Consider the following 20,949-nt stretch of genomic DNA (forward strand, 5'->3'; position numbering starts at 1 on the left):
GCCATAGTAACGGGCAACTTCTCCATCTTGGGTTGCAGCCACCTATACCCTGCCGTTCTGATAGATGACCACTGGTGGCAGCAATCTGGGGAGTTGGGTGTTCAAACAAGTCCAAAATGTTTGACTCTATAAACAAAGGATCTGAGATACGGTGGGGATAACAAAGGCCAGTTGTCTCCATGGCAACACACAAAAGGGAACACCTCAGCCTGGGTGAATTCAACATGTTTCTGTTGGCCTATTGAACACTGTGGTTACAAAGGAGGAAAAAAAGACCTCTGTGAATTGCGCCTGGCCTAGCTCTCAGCATTGTTCTCTTTGAACTCAGTACAGGGAGACATGGCTGATATATGTACTATGAACTGCTGCCTGGCAGCAGGGGCACAACTGTTGTCCCTAATGAAGAGCCTAGAAAATCAAGACCTACATTGGCCATGGGGGTCAAAGGTCAATGACAAGTTGACCTTAAGGGAACCTCCTGACCTGTCACCCCCCTCTTCCCCCCCAGAGGACTAAGAGCTTTTAAGTCTGACTGACTAGCACAGGGCTGGGGTTGGTTTAAGGTGCAGTTAACTACATTTGTACTGAAAATGATCGCTACTGGTCGGCTAGCAGTAGAGTATGTGCTGTCAGTACAAATGTATTTAGGTCATACAGTGGGTTGGGGGGTGTAGAGGAGGAGGAGGGGACTAGGAGCCCTGAGAAGGAGACACAGCGAGACGTTCAGAGATCCAGCCAGTGACTTCCTTCAGCACCGATGCCGCTGTCTCTGGGAGTTCATGGTGCAGGGCGTGGTATGCTCCGTCATAGACCTGAGAGAGACAACACACACACCGGGGTTTCCATTAGGAAAATGTGGAGCAGGAAATTTGACCGGCAACATTTTAATTTACCGGACATTTGAGAAATTTAGCGGACCCATATGCAGTTGGTGCATAATCTGATTAGGGCGTCCACCCACGGTGCTCAGAATGACAGAACATGCAAGTGAGGATGCAACGATGTGTGGTCCTTCTTAACCGAATTCTGACGTGCACTTTGAACATGTTAGAATACCAGTCCATTTTCCTCAGCCAACATCACTGGCCTATAGAAGAACATTTTAAGCTACCTATTCTATTGGTCAGCGTGTCGAGAACGAAATGGGACTGTTGTGGGATGATAGATCCCACATTCATACAGCCAGTAGGCCTAAGCTACATACATATTTTTAAAGCATTGAGTTTGATGCAACAGATCAGAACATTTCTTAACATTTTTCTAAACCCAAATGTCTTCACATTATAAGCGCAGCAATGCGCACAAGACAGTAGGCAATGTGCAAATGTTTGTTCTATAATGCAATTAGAAGAAAACAGTTTTCAAAAGGGCACTGCACATGTGAGCAGTTCCATGTGACGGAGATAAAAATATCCGTTAGAAATGTAGAAAGAGATCTAATAGGCTACTTTGAAGCAAGGTAAGACATGTCTCAATATGTATTAAAAGGTTTAAAACAATTTAAGTGTTTTCAAAATGCATACTGCCTCCAGCTCATTGCAAAGTGCTGATGAAGCCTGCCTTCTGTTGCAGTTTTGACGCAGCGTTCAAAACAAATAGGAACTGGGAACTCGGAAATAGACGACTTCTGACTTCAATACAACTGGAAACTGGGGAAAAAACAAGCTCCGACTGGGGATWATTTTTTTTGAACGGTCATCCAACTCGGAATTCCAACTTGAGAACTCGGGCCTCCTCCTAGAGCTCTGACTTTCTGACCAGAAGACCACTGACGTCATGATTTCACCTCGTATTTGTCTTGAAAGGACAAAAWGATGCTGCAGCAGCAGCTCTTGCGCTATCTGACAGATTTTCCACTCAAAGACTATCTGTATACGTGTGATAAATAAGATACATAACGAATATACTGCACACATGCGCCAATTTCATTCATTCCACAAAATGTGTGTGTTTCTGTGTGTGTGTGTTTCCCCCCCCCTCTCTCTGTGTTTCCCCATCTCTCTCTTTGTATGTGTTTCCCTCTCTCTCTGTGTGTGTGTTTCCTCCTTTCTCTCTCTGTGTGTGTGTTTCTGTGTGTGTGTGTTTCCCCCTCCCTCTCTGTGTTTCCCCATCTCTCTCTTTGTATGTGTTTCCCTCTCTCTCTGTGTGTGTGTTTCCTCCTTTCTCTCTCTGTGTGTGTGTTTCCTCCTTTCTCTCCTGTGTGTGTGTTTCCTCCTTCTCTCTCCTGTGTGTGTGTTTCCTCCTTTCTCTCTCTGTGTGTGTGTCCCCCCCCTCTCTCTCTGTGTTTCCCCATCTCTCTGTGTGTGTGTTTCCTCCTTTCTCTCTCTGTGTGTGTTTCCTCCTTTCTCTCTCTGTGTGTGTGTCCCCCCCCCTCTCTCTCTGTGTTTCCCCATCTCTCTGTGTGTGTGTTTCCTCCTTTCTCTCTCTGTGTGTGTGTTCCCCCTCTCTCTCTCTGTGTGTGTGTTTCCTCCATTCTCTCTCTGTGTGGTGTGTGTTCCCCCTCTCTCTCCTGTGTGTGTGTTCCCCCTCTCTCTCTCTCTGTGTGTTTCCTCCTTTCTCTCTCTGTGTGTTTCCTCCTTCTCTCTCTGTGTGTGTGTTCCCCCTCTCTCTCTCTGTGTGTGTTTTCCTCCTTCTCTCTCTGTGTGTGTGTGTTCCCCCTCTCGCTCTCTGTGTGTGTGTGCTTCCCTCTCTGTGTATGCTTCCCCCTCTCTCTCTATCTCTGTGTATACAATATACATTGTGATAAAATTATAAAGAATAATAATATAAAATGGTAGTAAATAATAATACAAAAATAATAACAATATAATAGTAACAGTCAATAGTAGAAATGTAATATATGGAAAATGAAACTAACTTATAACTAAAAACGGTCATCTTCACCATTACATCAGTACTACTACCACCACCATCATCATTAAACTGCTATCATTACCATTACCACCCATACCACTACTATTTGGAATGATTAGTAATAAGTAAGTAAGTTACTGTTTACTATGCAGATGTTATTATCCAGTGTCCCTCAGGCTATGGCAGGAAAATACATATTTGGCTGCAAGAGGAGCCATTGCTCCTTCGCCCATGAGTATTTTTWGTTTTTCCTCTGGGTTTAATAAGTTAAAATTTGGAGTAAATGTAGTCATTTCTGTGAATAATTAATCTCTTTGTGAGGAATATTTCTCACAGTAAAGGAGAAAGTGCATCTCTGTTTCTACCTCCCCTGTCGTGCAGTGATTACATACACGCTCCTCTTTGGTTAGCCATGTCTTTTTATGTCTGCCGGTTTCTATTGCCAATTGATGGTCACTCAGCCTGTACTTGGTAAGGATCTGTCTCTGCTTCGTATCTCTGACAGAGTAGAGATCAGTCAGTTCATATTCTCTGTTTAGGGTCAGATAGCAATTTAGACGGTCTTGGAATTTTGTTTCGTTTTTCCAATGTTGTAAATATGAGTCCTTTGATCTGTTCATGATTTTGTTTATTGGAATTCTTTTTGAAGCAGTGCTGGTGTCAGCTTGGTTGGTTAGGTCCAACACCAGCTGACTGAGAGGGCTCGTTTCTGGGCTCAGCTCTTGGGTTTGAAGTGCTTTAAATTGCAGACTTGAATTTGGACTTGCTCTCTCTCTCTCTCTCTCTSTGTGTGTGTGTGTGTGTGTKTSTYKCTCKCTYKCTYKCTCTCTCTSTSTGTGTGTGTGTGTGTGTTTCTCGCTCTCTCGCTCTCTCTCTCATATGTGATGATGTATGGACTTGGAACAGCCAGTTAAACAAACACAGAAAGAAAATAAAAAATATTGAAGTTCAAGAGCAGATTAGATGGTGTCCATTCTAAATATACTGGCTTGTCTATATCCGTTTGTATGACTTAGTGTCTGACCTATTCACATCTGTTGAGACATGTCTGGCTTTGGCCTGTCTGCAGTGCTAAGAGTGTGCAAAGTTGTAATCAAGTCAAAGGGTGGCTACTTTGAAGAATATCAAATATATTTTGGTTTGTTGAACACTTTTTTTTGGTTTCTACATGATTCTATGTGTTATTTCATAGTTTTGATGTCTTCACTATTATTCTACAATGTAGAAAATAGAAAAATAAAGAGAAACCCTTGAAACTTTTGACTGGTTCTCTATGTCTCTGGTGCTGGTCCCACCTTAATCTTCTTGTCCGTGCTCTGGGCCATGTCAAACATCATCTGGGACCCTCTAATGTCACACAGCTTGTCGTCGTCACCATGGAGAAGCAGGAAGGGCCAGGTGATGGCAGGGACCTCTCTCTCGATCCGCGCCGCCGCGCCCATCAGCTGCATGCCAAATGACACACGCATCCCACCGTGATAGTTCAACTCGTCATTGTCATACGCCTCAACCTGCAGGGTAAAAGGAAGGGACTTTTGAGTGACCACTGAGCATGTTTAATTTCCTTTAGACGTTCACTGATAGTATCCCACAGGATACTTGGCTTTCTCAATATTGACACATGATGCAAATACTACTCTACAAGATCTGGCCTGAATACATTGTGTACAGTATATTTGAATAATTAACAAATGGAGAACTGTAACACTCATGACCTATTTTCTGTCTAGAAGCTTGACACCAAACCTGCACCTGCCTTTGTTGTGATAAGTGCACTTCCTCAACACAACAGGTATTGAAAGGAGGGAAGGGTGAGAGCCCGATACCCATTGTTGTCTGTTGCTTCCTTTGTTTAAGGGTAGCTTTGGGTGTAAACAGAGAGCTGGACGATGTGACAAATTCCTAGGCCTGGATCTCAGTCAAGCTTCTATTGTGGAGCAGCCTTTGAAACGGCAAAACACACAACACAAACCCAGACATATGGGCTCCTATCCAGTCTTATCTCCAACTCTCTTTCTTCATTCAATCACGTTGTCCCTTGCAACTAAATAAACTCTTTAACTCTAACTTCTACATCCTAAACATCTGCTTCATGTATTTGCGCACGGATGTATGTACACACACGCAAGCATGCACACACACACACACACATTCCATAGATCAGTCTCACCTGTTTTTGGTCCCGTGAAACCCATTTAGACTCAATAGAGCCCAGAGAGAGACTAGGCACCATGTGATTTAGGACTTTAGCCAGGAACACCTGTAGACAACAAAGAAGGAAATCCACAGCGATTACAAAGGCATGTAGGGAACTAATACAGCTCTGGTCAGTGGTTAAGTAGTTGTAAAAACAAATGGTATGGTACTGAGTTGTATGGAGCTGTAGACATTGGTGACCCGCTAAATGAGAAGGGACTGGGTGCAGGTGAAACCATAGAACTAGAAATCCCAGAACGGACATCCTCATTCAAGTTATTGGGAGGATGATGGGTGGGCAGCAAGTAAAGCATATTTGTATGGTTGAAACCCACCTTGAAGGGTGTGGCAGATTCTGGGTTCATCTTGACCATAGGAGCAATCAGAGCCACACCGGCAAAGTCATTTGGTCGTTCACACGCCGTCAGAATGGAAATGGCTCCACCCTGAATGAAAGGGGAAAAGGAAGAGAAGTTATGACATCTTCTGTGATTTAAATCAAATAAGCGAGGGTAAACTAATTAGGAGATGCACAACCGCTTTCTAGAATTAATCAATTTGGCACAGATAATTCTTGATGTTTTTCTGGGAGACCAATTTGTTTGAACAGTGTTTGTCTGCCCAGACATTTGAATATTCATGAGATTGGGGGCCTCTATCGAGTGAGCCTCTAAATAGATCACATATATAGCACGAACATAGCTAGATCTATTTATTAATAACCATACAATTTAGCTCAGTTGGTAGAGCATGGCACTTGTAAGGCTGGGTAGTTGGTTTGATTCCCGGGACCACCCAGAGGTAAAACGTATGCACGCATGACCAAGTTGCTTTGGATAAAAGCATCTGCTAAATGGCATATACAGTGCATTCGGAAAGTATTCAGGCCCCTTCCCCTTTTTGTTACGTTACAGCCTTATTCTAAAATGGATTAAGTAAAAAAAATGTCCTCTATCTACATACAATACCCCATAATGACAAAGCGAAAACAGGTTTTAGACATTTTTTCAAATGTATTAAAAATAAAATAAAGAAATAMCTTATTTACATAAGTATTCACACCCTTTGCTATGAGACTCAAAATTGAGCTCAGGTACATCCTGTTCCCATTGATCATCCTTGAGATGTTTCTACAACTTGATTGGACCCCACCTGTGGTAAATTCAATTGATTGGACATGATTTGGAAAGGCACACACCTGTCTATATAAGGTCCCACAGTTGACAGTGCATGTCAGAGCAAAATCCAAGCAATGAGGTTTTTTATTTTTATTTCACCTTTATTTAACCAGGTAGGCTAGTTGAGAACAAGTTCTCATTTACAACTGCGACCTGGCCAAGATCAAGCAAAGCAGTGCGACACAAACAACAACACAGAGTTACACATGGAATAAACAAGCGTACAGTCAATAACACAACAGAAGAAAAAAAGAAAGTCTATATACAGTGTGTGCAAATGGCGTGAAGAGGTAAGGCAATAAATAGGCCATAGTAGCAAGTAATTACAATTTAGCTAAATTAACACTGGAGTGATAGATGTGCAGATGATGATGTGCAAGTAGAAATACTGGTGTGCAAAAGAGAAGAAAAGTAAATAAAAACAATATGGGGATGAGGTAGGTAGATTAGATGGGCTATTTACAGATGGGCTATGTACAGCTGCTCGGATAGCTGAAGTTAGTGAGAGAAATATAAGTTAGTGAGGGAAATAAAAAGTCTCCAGCTTCAGCGATTTTTGCAATTCATTCCAGTCAGTCATTGGCAGCAGAGAACTGGAAGGAAAGGCAGCCAAAGGGGGTGTTGGCTTTGGGGATGACCCGTGAGATATACCCGCTGGAGCGCGTGCTACAGGTGGGTGTTGTTATCGTGACCAGTGAGCTGAGATAAGGCGAAGCTTTACCTAGCAAAAACKTATAGATGACAGGTTGATAGAATTGTCCAGAGAGCTCCGAGACAGGATTGTGTCGAGGAACAGATCTGGGGAAGGGTACCAAAACATTTCTGCAGCATAGAAGGTCCCCAAGAACATAGTGGCCTCCATCATTCTTAAATGGAAGACGTTTGGAACCACCAAGACTCTTCTTAGAGCTGGCCGCCCGGCCAAACTGAGCAATCGGGGAAGAAGGTCCTTGGTCAGGGAGGTGACCAAGAACCGGATGGTCACTCTGACAGAGCTCCAGAGTTCCTCTGTGGAGATGGGAGAAACTTCCAGAAGGACAACCATCTCTGCAGCCCTCCACCAATCAGGCCTTTATGGTAGAGTGGCCAGACGGAAGCCACTCCTCAGTAAAAGGCACATGACAGCCCGCTTGGAGTTTGACAAAAGGCACCCAAAGGACTCTCAGACCATGAGAAACAAGATTTTCTGGTCTGATGAAACCAAGATTGAACTCTTTGGCCTGAATTCCAAGTGTCACGTCTGGAGGAAACCTGGCACCATCCCTACAGTGAAGCATGGTGGAGGCAGCGTCATGCTGTGGGGATGTTTTTCAGCGGCAGGGACTGASAGACTAGTCAGGATCGAGGAAAAGATGAACAGAGCAAAGTACAGAGAGATCCTTGATGAAAACCTGCTCCAGGAGCGCTCAGGACCTCGGACTGGGGCGAAGGTTCACCTTCCAACAGGACAACAACCCTAAGCACACAGCTAAGACAAYGCGGGAGTGGCTTCGGGGCAAGTTTATGAATGTCCTTGAGTGGCCCAGCCAGAGCCCGGACTTGAATACGATCGAACATCTCTGGAGAGACTTGAAAATAGCTCTGCAGCGACGCTCCCTATCCAACCTGACAGAGTTTGAGAGGATCTGCAGAGAAGGATGGCAGAAACTCCCCAAATACAGGTGTGCCAAGCTTGTAGTGTCATACTCAAGAAGACTCAAGGCTGCAATCACTGCCAAAGGTGCTTCAACAAAGTACTGAGTAAAGGGTCTGAATACTTATGACAATATGTGATATTTCAGTAGTTTTTTTTGCTTTCTCATTATGGGATTTTATGTGTAGATTGATGAGGGGAAAAAACAATTTAATCAATTTTAGAATAAGGCTGTAACGTAACAAAATGTGGAAAAAGTCAAGGGGTCTGAATACTTTCCCAAATGCACTGTATAATGAATATATTCTGTGTATCTCTTGGATCTCTCTAATAACTAATCAAGAGAGACCACAAATGCCGACAGTACTTAGCACCTCTGAACAGTGTCTGCAGTCAATCTCTTTTGTGTTCACACAACAAAGACTTTGGAAGTCATCAACCAGTTAACACATTGTTAAAATACTCCAAACCCTAGGTGGCAGTAGCGATGTTTGGCATTGCATATCCGTGCGTATTGCTTATGGTCTAGATGTCAAGCGATCTGCGCTAATGTTGCTATTTTGTAGAAAGCCATTATTGATACCAGCCAGATGGCCAGAGTTAGATAACTACCTAGCAAGATGACAAAGAAACAATTTAATTCCCTCTCCATAACCCCATACTGCCAGTGCCAGCCCATAGCCAAACGTTTACCTAGCTAGCTAACGTTAGCATATTTGCTAGTTAGTACAACATAGCTAGCTAGCTAAGGACAATGCTAAGGATCAGCTAACACAGGCAGCTGTTTCATGGAAACTAGTTAATCCATTGTGATTTAATTATAATGTCAATACTAGCTACAGTGGTTAGCTAGCTTGGAGGAAGTATTTAGTGTTGTGTGCATTGCGTCTGTGCACTTAGCTAGCTACCACCCATAGCCTACATTGCATATGAAGTGTTACTGGCTCATCCATTGGTGTATGGAGAAAATGCCCAATTCTTTCCTTTTTTCTGTTGGCTCCCCCACGYGGGGGTTTGTGTTCTCTGATTGGCTCAAAGTCAATTTGTTGGCCACTGACGAGCATTGCAAGTAGAATCGTTAGGTTTGTCGCAACTCGGTCAGCACGCTGCAAGTACCGCTTTTGTTCTGTGTTGACAGACCACAGGCTTCAGGTCTTTAAAAACTTCTTAGGGATAGGAGTCCTGCTAGCGGGACAACTTCCGTTGAAACTGGCGAGCGAGCAATTCCAATAAATAATCATAAATATTATGAATTTTAAATATTTATGTACATATAAGTGTCTTATATCGGCTGAAAGCTTAAATTCTTGTTAATATAACTCCACTGTCCAATTTACAGTAGCTATTACTGCGAAAACATGCCATGCGATTGTTTGAGGACGGCGCCCCACGTCAAAATATTTTTCCACCTGCACAGGTTTCATACATTCACAAATAACGATTAAATATTCACTTACTTTTTGAAAATCTTCCTCTGATTTGTCATGTTGATTGAGACCACAGGCTTCAGGGCTTTAATGCCAATAGTGGTGGTAGTATTTGCCCGACACAAGAAGTGCACAATTTGACGCTGCTCGTACATTACAGTCTCAAGGCATCAGACATGGGTTCTAAGCATTGCTTTGTCATATTCATTTGGGGCTGGTTTCCCAGACACAGATTAAGCCTAGTCCTGGACTAAAAATTACTTTAAATGGAGCTCCTCCATTGAGCATACCTTTTAGTCCTAGACTAAGCATCATCTGTGTCCGGGAAGCCGGCCCACATGCCTGTAAAATGCCAAGCCTTACCTCACTCCACAGGCTTTTCCATTACAATAACTTCCCATTAAAACGTCCTGTTTAAATGTTTACGTTCAGACGTTCTAAACATTTACTCTACTAAAATTSCCTACGTTCCAGTCATAGTGAAGCAAAGTACTCTAATTATAACAGCAGGTCAAACCCAGGGGAAGGCTGTCTATATGTGCATGGCTGGTGGTACATGAGGGAATCTAAAGGATTGCTATCACAATGAGGATCTTGACCTATAGGCTACAGGTGGTTTCCATTGTGCGTGGGCTTTACGTCACAGAAGCAGAGTTCAGTCATAGAACAGCAGAAMAAGCAAACAGACAGGAAAGAGCAGCACGGAAGGGAAACGAGGCCTCTAATGCTAAATACGGTAAATCCTTTTGAAAGCCTGACTTGGCACTATTGGTTCTTACAAAGCTAGACTTTCAAAGGACACCATCTCCCAAGAGTTTGTAGAATAAATGATGGCATACACGTCAGCTGTGATCTGTGGTCTGTGGTCATTTGAGTCACACTGAGTGCAGGGGTGTTGAATGCAGGCCGTGTCTAATGTTTGTGTGATGGATATAGCCTTAAGGTAACCCTGGCCCTATGACCTCTGAGAAAACAGTTTGTCCTGTATTGTACTGAGAGGTAAACATACCATAGCCCCTGGCAATAATACAGTCTTAATGTTTGGTCAGGGAGGAGACTAAAGAGGGTACCGCACCATAGAATGTCCAATGATGAAGATTGGCAGGTCAGGGTGTCGTCCCTTCATCAGGTCAATGTGCTGGAGGGAGTCTCTGACAAACACCTGGAAGTCCTTAATATTCATCCTGTCTCCTTCACTCTGGCCATGGCCAACTGATGGAGGGAGAGAGAGACACGAGATGAAACTACTGAGTTAGAGACAAGAGGGGAATAAATTGCTCACTCTCCCCCTCTTACTCTCTGTACAGAAAAGAGGGAGAGCGAAGAGAGCCATCTCCATCCCTGTACGTGTCAATCCACGTGCTAGCCATCCATCCCTCCTCCCATTTCCTTCCAACACTTTGCTCTGAACATGCCAATGAAGCCAGTGTTTCCCCTATRTGCATTCAGCAGCGGCACACCACTGCTGCTAAATAGTGGCTACCACAATATACATATATATATATTACATACACATATATATAAGTACCAGTCCAAACTTTGGACACAGCTACTCATTCAAGGGTTTTTCTTTATTTTTACTATTTTCTACATTGTAGAATAATAGTGACGACATCAAAACTATRAAATAACACATATGGAATCATGTAGTAAACAGAAAAATGTAAACAAATCAAAATATATTTGAGATTCTTCAAAGTAGCCACCCTTTGCCTTGATGACAGCTTTGCACACTCTTGGAATTCTCTCAACCAGCTTCATCTAGAATGCTTTTCCAACAGTCTTGAAATAGTTCCCACATATGCCGAGCATTTGTTGGCTGCTTTTCCTTCACTCTGCGGTCCAACCCATCCMAAACCATCTCAATTGGGTTGAGGTCRGGTGATTGTGGAGGCCAGGTCATCTGATGCAGCACTCCATCACTCTCTTTCTTGGTCAAATAGCCCYTACACAGCCTGGAGGTGTGTTTTGGGTCATTGTCCTGTTGAAAAACAAATGATAGCCCCACTAAGCACAAACCAGATGGGATGGCGTATTGCTGCAGAATGCTGTGGTAGCCATGCTGGTTAAGTGTGCATTGAATTCAAAATAAATCACAGACAGTGTCACCAGCAAAGCACCCCCACACCATCACACCTCCTACTCCATGCTTCACGGTGGGAACCACACATGCAGAGATCATCCGTTCACCTACTTTGCGTCTCATAAAGACACGGCGGTTGGAACCAAAAATCTCATATTTGGACTCATCAGACCAAAGGACAGATTTCCACAGGTCTAATGTCCATTGCTCGTGTTTCTTGGCCCAAGCAAGTCTCTTCTTATTATTGGTGTCCTTTAGTAGTGGTTTCTTTGCAGCAATTTGACCATGAAGGCCTGATTCACGCATTCTCCTCTAAACAGTTGATGTTGAGATGTGTCTCTGTGAAGCATTTATTTGGCTTCAATCTGAAGTGCAGTTAACTCTAATGAACTTATCCTCTGCAGCAAATGTAACTCTGGGTCTTCCTTTCCTGTGGAGGTCCTCATGAGTGCCAGTTTCATCATAGTGCTTGATGGTTTTTGCTACTGCACTTGAAGAAACTTTCAAAGGTCTTGACATTTTCCAGACTGTCGTTTCTCTTTGCTTATTTGAGCTGTTCTTGACATAATATGGACTTGGTCTTTTACCAAATAGGGCTATCTYCTGTATACCACCCCTACCTTGTTACAACACAACTGATTGGCTAAAACACATTAAGAAGGAAAGAAATTCCACAAATTAACAAGGCACACCTGTTAATTGAAATGCATTCCAGGTGACTACCTCATGAAACTGGTTGAGAAAATGCAGAGTGTGCAAAGCTGTCATCAAGGCAAAGGACGGCTACTTTGAAGAATCTAAAATATATTTAGATTGTTTTCACTTTTTTGGTTACTACATGATTCCCTATGTGTTATTTCATAGTTTTGATGTCTTCACTATTATTCTACAATGTAGATAATAGTAACAATAAAGAAAAACCCTTGAATGAGTAGGTGTGTCCAAACTTTTGACTGGTACTGTATGTACATACACTGCTCAAAAAAATAAAGGGAACACTAAAATAACACATCCTAGATCTGAATGAATTAAATATTCTTATTAAATACTTTTTTCTTTACATAGTTGAATGTGCTGACAACAAAATCACACAAAAATTTGATTTCCATTGATAATTTATCAACCCATGGAGGTCTGGATTTGGAGTCACACTCAAAATTAAAGTGGAAAACCACACTACAGGCTGATCCAACTTTGATGTAATGTCCTTAAAACAAGTCAAAATGAGGCTCAGTAGTGTGTCTGGCCTCCACGTGCCTGTATGACCTCCCTACAACGCCTGGGCATGCTCCTGATGAGGTGGCGGATGGTCTCCTGAGGGATCTCCTCCCAGACCGTGGACTAAAGCATCCGCCAACTCCTGGACAGTCTGTGGTGCAACGTGGCGTTTGTGGAAGGAGCAGAACATGATGTCCCAGATGTGCTCAATTGGATTCAGGTCTGGGGAACGGGCGGGCCAGTCCATAGCATCAATGCCTTCCTCTTGCAGGAACTGCTGACACACTCCAGCCACATGAGGTCTAGCATTGTCTTGCATTAGGAGGAACCAGGGCCAACCGCACCAGCATGTGTCCACAAGGGGTCTGAGGATCTCATCTCGGTACCTAATGGCAGTCAGGCTACCTCTGGCGAGCACATGGAGGGCTGTGCGGCCCCCAAAGAAATGCCACCCCATACCATGACTGACCCACCGCCAAACCGGTCATGCTGGAGGATGTTGCAGGCAGCAGAACGTTCTCCACGGCGTCTCCAGACTCTGTCACGTCTGTCACATGTGCTCAGTGTGAACCTGTTTTCATCTGTGAAGAGCACAGGGCGCCAGTGGCGAATTTGCCAATCTTGGTGTTCTCTGGCAAATGCCAAACGTCCTGCACGGTGTTGGGCTGTAAGCACAACCCCACCTGTGGACGTCGGGCCCTCATACCACCCTCATGGAGTCTGTTTCTGACCGTTTGAGCAGACACATGCACATTTGTGGCCTGCTGGAGGTCATTTTGCAGGGCTCTGGCAGTGCTCCGCCTGCTCCTCCTTGCACAAAGGCGGAGGTAGCGGTCCTGCTGCTGGGTTGTTGCCCTCCTACGGCCTCCTCCACGTCTCCTGATGTACTGCCTGTCTCCTGGTAGCGCCTCCATGCTCTGGACACTACGCTGACAGACACAGCAAAACCTTCTTGCCACAGCTCGCATTGAGTGCCATCCTGGATGAGCTGCACTACCTGAGCCACTTGTGTGGGTTGTAGACTCGTCTCATGCCACCACTAGAGTGAAAGCACCGCCAGCATTCAAAAGTGACCAAAACATCAGCCAGGAACCATAGGACTGAGAAGTGGTCTGTGGTCACCACCTGCAGAACCACTCCTTATTGGGGGTGTCTTGCTAATTGCCTATAATTTCCACCTTTTGTCTATTCCATTTGCACAACAGCATGTGAAATTTATTGTCAATCAGTGTTGCTTCCTAAGTGGACAGTTTGATTTCACAGAAGTGTGATTGACTGGAGTTACATTGTGTTGTTTAAGTGTTCCTTTATTTTTTGAGCAGTATATAATATATATATATATTTATTTAATTTATTTTACATTTTAAAAATGGGGATGAAAAACATTTTCAGTGTAAACTAAAAAGACTAAAACCAGATAAAGTATAATGGAGCAATATACTGTATATTTTTTATTAGATTATTTTTGAGAAATAACAATCACTAAAATAGACATTCAGGGAGAATCTAAAATGTAAAAAATGGCATAGCATAGATTTTGTTATAATGTTTGAGTCACTCAGATAGCATAAAAACAAGGTATTAGCCATGGCAAAATGTGTATAATTGCAGGAAATTTGCTTTAWAATTTAACCCCCCGCTAACCTTGCYACCGCTGCTGAAAGAAAACATTCAGAACATGTGCCTTTCTCTCGCATAGCTTCCACTGATAATGGTGCAATGGAAGCCCATTGGTGTCTGTCAGGCGATGCTGTTCTTTGCTCCTCTGCAGTGAAGGGTGTGTGTGTGTGTGTGCATGCTCGTCTGTGTCAAACATCCCACTCTCACCTAATGATTCAATATTTTGGTTATTACTTTGAAACTCAATGGAAAAAGATTTGACTGTCGTAGACAAATGGCAYGTATTAACACCATCCTCATTACTGTATAATAATCTTAGAATATGTCATTTCTGTTGTGTAAAATAAGTGCTACCCCTGTGGCTCTGTAAGAGGTGCTGCAGGGTGTTTAACTCACCATGGTCGTGTGCAAAGACAAGCAGAGACTGTTCCTTCAGGGTCTGGCCGATCTCATCATACGGCCCACAATGCTCCCCTGCCCCATGGGCCACGAACACCAGAGCCCTGCAAGAAATGGGGAAGGAGAAGTCAGTCACATTACATGCACATAAGCGCATGGACACACATTAACAACACAACAACAACATCCTTGTGATCAACATCAAGGGTTTCATCAGAATAAAACGTCCCACATCCTCCAGCAATAGCAGTTATCAGAACCGCGACACACCCTTGTTTGCCCACAGAGCAGCAGAGTTAAGTGGAACCAGACAGAGGACTAATCTCCAAAAACAGACACATAGCCATGAGAAAGAGCAGGGAACCAATCCAGCTTGCCAGTGCTGCTTTAGTTCCTGCTTATAACCAGTTTGCAAAACTGAGTGAAGCTCTCAGTCAGTGGCAATTAGCCTGAATGTGTTCAGAGAAGGAGATGTGAAAGGAAGAGTGAGAGTGGCTGTTCATTAAACTTCATTAGTATCTCTGTTCCAGTTTCTCTCTCTCTTTCATTCTCTCATTCTTATTTGAGAGCCTCCAGCTGGCTAGAGCTTCCCATGTACTTGTTGGCTAAGGAGTTTCTCAAAGCGCACCTTTGTGTGAACATAATGTTCCCAACACACATGGGACAGTAGGACCTCTATAGAGCTAATCTCAGTATATTCAGTGTCTTGAGAATGGTAGTAGGGAGTCAAAATTCTCTCCCTCCCTCAATCTCTCCAAGGAATTTGAAACCCACTTGTCTCCCAGAATGTGGCTTTGAACCAGGCTTATCAAATGCTGCCTCTAGCCTGAAAGAACATCAAGTTTTCCCGCAGCATGAAACAAGCCAAGATGATAATCCTCTTTATGAGATGCAGACTGAACTCTGTTTAATAGCACACGGACTGATATCCACCATGAATAGATTAATTCACTCAAACACAATAAGACTGGTCAATCTCTATGGCATATCAAGCTGCACGTGTGTAGTCGAGGTAGGGAGAGGTTGTAAATGGCCAGGGCCTGAACACTGGCATCTTAATCAGATCAAGGGACTAAGCTGCTCAACACTCCAGGTCCATAGCCCTGACTACAGACTGTGTGAGACAGGGCTGGGGACACCACAGTGAATACAGCTACAACCAGAACAGCCAAATGAGCACGTCTTGGTACGTGTGTGTGTGTGTGTGTGTGTGTGTGTGTGTGTGTGTGTGTGTGTGTGTGTGTGTGTGTGTGTGTGTGTGTGTGTGTGGTGAGAGAGACTAAAAGCAATAAGACAAACATTCAAGAAAGCCTTGTTGGGTGAGGAAATTATTGTAATCCTGATTCAATTGTGTAAAACATCAATAGTGGAATGATCCACTTAACTACATATGTGTGTGTGTGTGTGGACACGTTTTAATATACTTGTGAGTATATTAAATGCTTGTTGAAAAGTCCTCACAATAATAGCAAACCAACAAAAATTCAGAGAAGTGAGGACATTTTGCTGGTCCTCACTTGTAAAAAGGCTATTTTAGGCTTAGGGGTTAGGGTTATAATTAGGGTTATTGGTTAGGTTAGGGAGTTAGGGGTTAGGGTTATAATTAGGGTTATTGGTTATGTTAGGGAGTTAGGGGTTAGGGTTATAATTAGGGTTATTGGTTAGGTTAGGGGTTAGGGTTATAATTAGGGTTATTGGTTAGGTTAGGGAGTTAGGGTTAGGTTTATAATTAGGGTTATTGGTTAGGTTAGGGAGTTAGGGGTTAGGGTTATAATTAGGGTTATTGATTAGGTTAGGGAGTTAGGTTTAGGTTTTAATTTTAGGGTAAGGTTTAGCAGTATTTCTCAAGTTAAAAAAATTGCATGAAAACGAGTCGTCTATCTTTGAATGACAACAAACACTTCATTGAAGAATCTCTACTGTTGACCAATGACCGACAAAGGGGCGTAGACTTTGGCTCCGAACTTCAGCTTTTCGAGAAAACAAAATGGTGTGCACAAACAGCCCCCCCAAAAAACTTGCCGAAGACCAAAACTAACAAAAACTTCCCAGAATGTCATCATAATATATGCACGAACTGTTCCGGATGGGAAGCACACAGATGCCTTTACTCTTTATATGCCCAGTCAGTGATGTCATCAATGGACATGTATGGCAGAAATGGCATGTGGTTGATGTTACAACACATTTTTAAACAAGCAATTATTTTATTTTAATCCAACCTTTAAACCCTGAGGGGCTGGATCTCACAAAATCATAAAGTGGAGAATCCATAGCTTGTAGAGATTTATACCAAAATTGTCATTTTTATAAATGATGCCACCACATGAACAGAAAGCCCCAAAATATGTTTCTCTCTGATTTTCCCATCCCCATATGAGATGCCAAATACTAGCCTCCAGTCTAGAATAGCATGTGCTAAACAAACAGTGCTCTACTATAAACCGACCCACACTACTGTTAGTAGAAGTTATTCAATTAGCAGTATTCTAGGGACCTGATGGTAACCATAGTAACAGCATGTCTGTAGTAAGACTGTGCTTGCGAGGAGGATGAATGGTTGCTGCAGTAACCGTTGCTAGACCACAGTGCAGGCATGTAAATGGTTGTTGTTGTTGTGTGAGATGTGGGTGTACTGTACTTACTGTACTGTGCCATTGGACTAGCCTGCACTCTGTGTACACTGACTGTAATGTTGATTGAATTAGGTTCATACACTAGCAGTGACATTCTGTAGCCTGGCCTATATGACAGGAGCTGTGTGTGTGATCCGAGACAGATTCTCAATCCGCCCACAAATAAGGAACATGCTTACATGTTTATAGAGAAGTGTAACCACAAACACCCGGTCAGAGCTAGCATGAGTCAGTTGTAGGCTACTGCAAGCTCCATGGTTTGGTGTGACACTAGCTTGACTACAGTCCAGATGTTGTGTGCCTCTGTTTCCAGGGCCAACTCTCTGTCTCTGATGTATTGGATTCTGTTCCATTTTAAATGGTGTTATGGGGTGAGGGGGCAGGGACCAAGGACAGGTGCATAATAACTTACTGTATTGAAAACGTTATGTTGTATCTTATTTGAGTCTGACAGACTCTAACAGGCTGGTGTAGCCTCAAAAATATATTATCTCTGTGGAAAATGTTACTTTTTATTATAGGGCACATAGGATACATAGCAGTGGACGTTCTATTAAATATTAAATGCATTGTTTATGATTTCAAAAATACACGCACAACCTCCGGACATGGCAGGTGACGAAAACAATGTCGTTGTCTTCGATCATCCACGCTCTTTTATGGATTATGCCTCGTTTTACACATTCCACTGACCTTGGGGGGCCCTCCGGCTCCCAGTAGCGGCAGAACAAGTGCTGCCCGTCGGCGTTGACGATGTGCTGCAAGTCGGCGTAGGGGACACCTTGCGGAGTCCGCCGCGGAGCTCCTGGTTCGGGCATGGAGGCGCCGAGGACCCACTCTGCAACATAAACACGGAGCACGGATATTAGGTCGGTGCTGTACAGGTAGGACAGACCCGCGAAAAACAAGCACGTGACTAAGACGTTCATTGTTCGCTATTTTTCATTCATTTGCTGGCTGGCTGGTGGTCAGCAGCAAGCGATTCCGCAGTTTACAAATATTTTTTTCAATTCAATACAGCGATCTACGTCACGGAAGCGTAAGCCTATGTTCAACTCGCCTCTCCCCGGGTGACTGTGGTCACGCTTCACCACAACCCCTCCCCCTTCACGCTCAGCAGCTGACTTTTATGGCAAGTGCACATTAAATGGATAGCAATATAGTCTCATGTTACAGTAACAATAGGCAGTGCTTGACATGGGCAGACGCTCACCTCAGCTGAGTACCAGCGCTTCAAATGTTCTACTGCTTGAGCTCCTGTTCCTCTTATAGAATATTAACTCAAAAGTACTGTGGAGCTCCTGCACCTAAACATAAACAGTACCGGCACCCAAAATGAGTACCTGAACCTATTTCAGTCCATGTCAAGCTCTGACAATAGGCTACAGTGCAGTCAAGGTGACTGAATGTAGGCTACAGAATGAATGTCGTGCAAAAGAGGCTGTCATAAAAAATTTACCGCGCTATTTCCTGAGGTCTAGTTTGACTAAATTGTAATAATAACCTATATCAAGTTGATGTAGGCTTGTGAAACCAAATATAAATGTTAACGAATGTGCGCCTTGGAATAGGCTATGGGTCAATTAACTATTGATGACAGTGCTTCTGATAAGCTATAAATAGATCGACCACAGTCTCAAGGGACATGAGGGGGCAGTGTCGACAACACTACCAGTTTTGGCACTGTCGAAAGTGGGGTCAAATAGCATACACAAGAGATACATATAGCCAGAAATGCTATAAATACTTTGATGTTATTTTTGATAGCCTGTGTCAAAAATATGGGTCCACAGTCCATTGTTTCAACATATACAATTTTGCTACTTATAACAATGTAGCTAAACGTTACATTTTTGTGATTTAACTGGCATACCTGTCACATTTGTTACATTATTATTAGTAGCAACATTGTATCTGTTGAATAAAATTCAATATTCAGAGGTGGACAGTAAACTCTTGGCTGAGATAACAGCAAGAAATGGAAACGATGCTTGAGGTCTTGTTTTTATAATGATGATGACTGGCAAAAAAAGTTGACCAACCTTATGTCCTGAAAGGTCTGTCAAGTTTCTGCTTCCTCTCACACGGCTCTCTCTTCCTTTTCAGCTCTTTCGGTTGAAGTTGCGTGGCTGCTTGTAAGTAATGCGTGCGAAAGGAAACACCAAATACACACACTGACTGAAACCCATTTCCAGCAGGCGGATGGAGCTTCACGTACTAGACCAACATGCCTCTTGTCCTGCTCTCTCTCTCTCTCTCTCTCTCCCAATCCACATGTGTTCTGCATGTCCAGAGCAAAACTGCTATTAGCTAGAGGTTCTGGGAACAGAGAATAGGTGATGAAGATAGATTATGTTTTGCCAGAGGCCCAGAATAAACCCATCCGTTTGTTATTAAATGTTCATGTTCAAATACTGGATTTGGCCAGTTCCAATTATAGATTGTTATGGTTGTACAACTATGGATCATTAGATTTTCAGCTTTTTTTCTATGAAAATCTAATGGTCTCTCTCTTTCTCACACACACAGATACACACATGTGCATGCATGCGCACACGCATGTACACACAAACCCACACACATGTACAGAGAGAGAGAGAGAGAAAAAGAAAGAAAACATTCATGCATGAATATATATACTTAGTGGAATATGCAGAGAAACTAGAGGAACTAGCGTTTTGACAGTATTATTGCCTTAGCCACCCTTATGTCTCCATTGACTCGAGTGCCCTTGAAGTAATAACAGGTAAGTTACATACTAAGAATTTAAGAAAAACATTAAGGTACAGAAAGGATAAGTATTGTTACTGTGATGCCCTGGAATGTTGTACATGGACCTGGGTTTGGACATTGTAGACTAATGCATTATGATCCAGAAACATGATATYAAATCACATACAGCACCAGTCAAAAGTTTGGACAAACCTACTCATGGAAGGGTTTTTCTTTATTTTTACTATTTTCTACATTGCAAAATAATAGTGAAGACATCAAAACTATTAGATAACAAATATGGAATCATGTAGTAACCAAAAAAGTGTTTAACAAATCAAAATATATTTTTGATTTTTCAAAGGAGCCACCCTTTGCCTTGGTGACAGCTTTGCACACTCTTGGCACTCTCTCAACCAGCTTCACCTGRAATGCTTTTCCAACAATCTTGAAGGACTTCCGGCATATGCTGAGCACTTGTTGGCTTCTTTTCCTTCACTCTGCGTTTTTATTTAACCTTAAGTCAGATAAGAACACATTCTTGTTTACAATGACGGCCTACCCCGGCCAAACCTGGACAACGCTGGGCCAATTGTGTATCGCCCTATGGGACTCCCAATCACGGCCAGATTTGATACAACCTGGATTCAAACCAGGGACTGTAGTGATGCCTCTTGCACAGAGATGCAGCACCTTATACCGCTGCGCCACTCGGGAGCCCAAACCATCTCAATTAGGTTGAGGTCAGGTGACTGTGGAGGCAAGGTCAGCAATTCAACCATKAAGGCCTGATTCACGCAGTATACTCTGAACAGTTGATGTTGAGATGTGTCTGTTACTTGTTTACTGTTGCTCTGTGAAGCATTTATTTGGGTTGCAATTTCTGAGGCTGGTAACTCTAATGAACTTATCCTCTGCAGCAGAGATAACTCTGGATCTTCCTTTCCTGTGGCAGTCCTCGTGAGAGCCAGTTTCATCATAGGGCTTGATGGTT

General features: G+C 43.1%; 1 protein-coding gene across 2 annotated transcripts; it reads right to left on the reverse strand.

Annotated features, from left to right (window-relative positions):
- Window positions 1–506: 506 nt before the first annotated feature.
- Window positions 507–19,375, reverse strand: LOC111977135 (monoglyceride lipase). 2 transcript variants are annotated; one of them, XM_024006456.2, is made up of 8 exons: window positions 19,286–19,375; window positions 17,937–18,081; window positions 14,605–14,711; window positions 10,363–10,499; window positions 5,385–5,495; window positions 5,024–5,113; window positions 4,149–4,364; window positions 507–812 (listed from the first exon to the last, which is right to left on the reverse strand). In XM_024006456.2, the coding sequence occupies exons 2-8, from the start codon at window positions 18,059–18,061 to the stop codon at window positions 690–692; spliced, it is 909 nt and encodes a 302-aa protein (XP_023862224.1). In that variant the 5' UTR covers window positions 18,062–18,081; window positions 19,286–19,375; the 3' UTR covers window positions 507–689. The 2 variants fall into 2 exon arrangements, with proteins under 2 accessions (XP_023862224.1, XP_023862223.1); XM_024006455.2 differs by lacking the exon at window positions 19,286–19,375 and having other exon boundaries at window positions 17,937–18,273.
- Window positions 19,376–20,949: the final 1,574 nt, after the last annotated feature.

Source organism: Salvelinus sp. IW2-2015, linkage group LG17 (genome assembly GCF_002910315.2).
Source record: "Salvelinus sp. IW2-2015 linkage group LG17, ASM291031v2, whole genome shotgun sequence".
Taxonomy (NCBI): Eukaryota; Metazoa; Chordata; class Actinopteri; order Salmoniformes; family Salmonidae; genus Salvelinus; species Salvelinus sp. IW2-2015.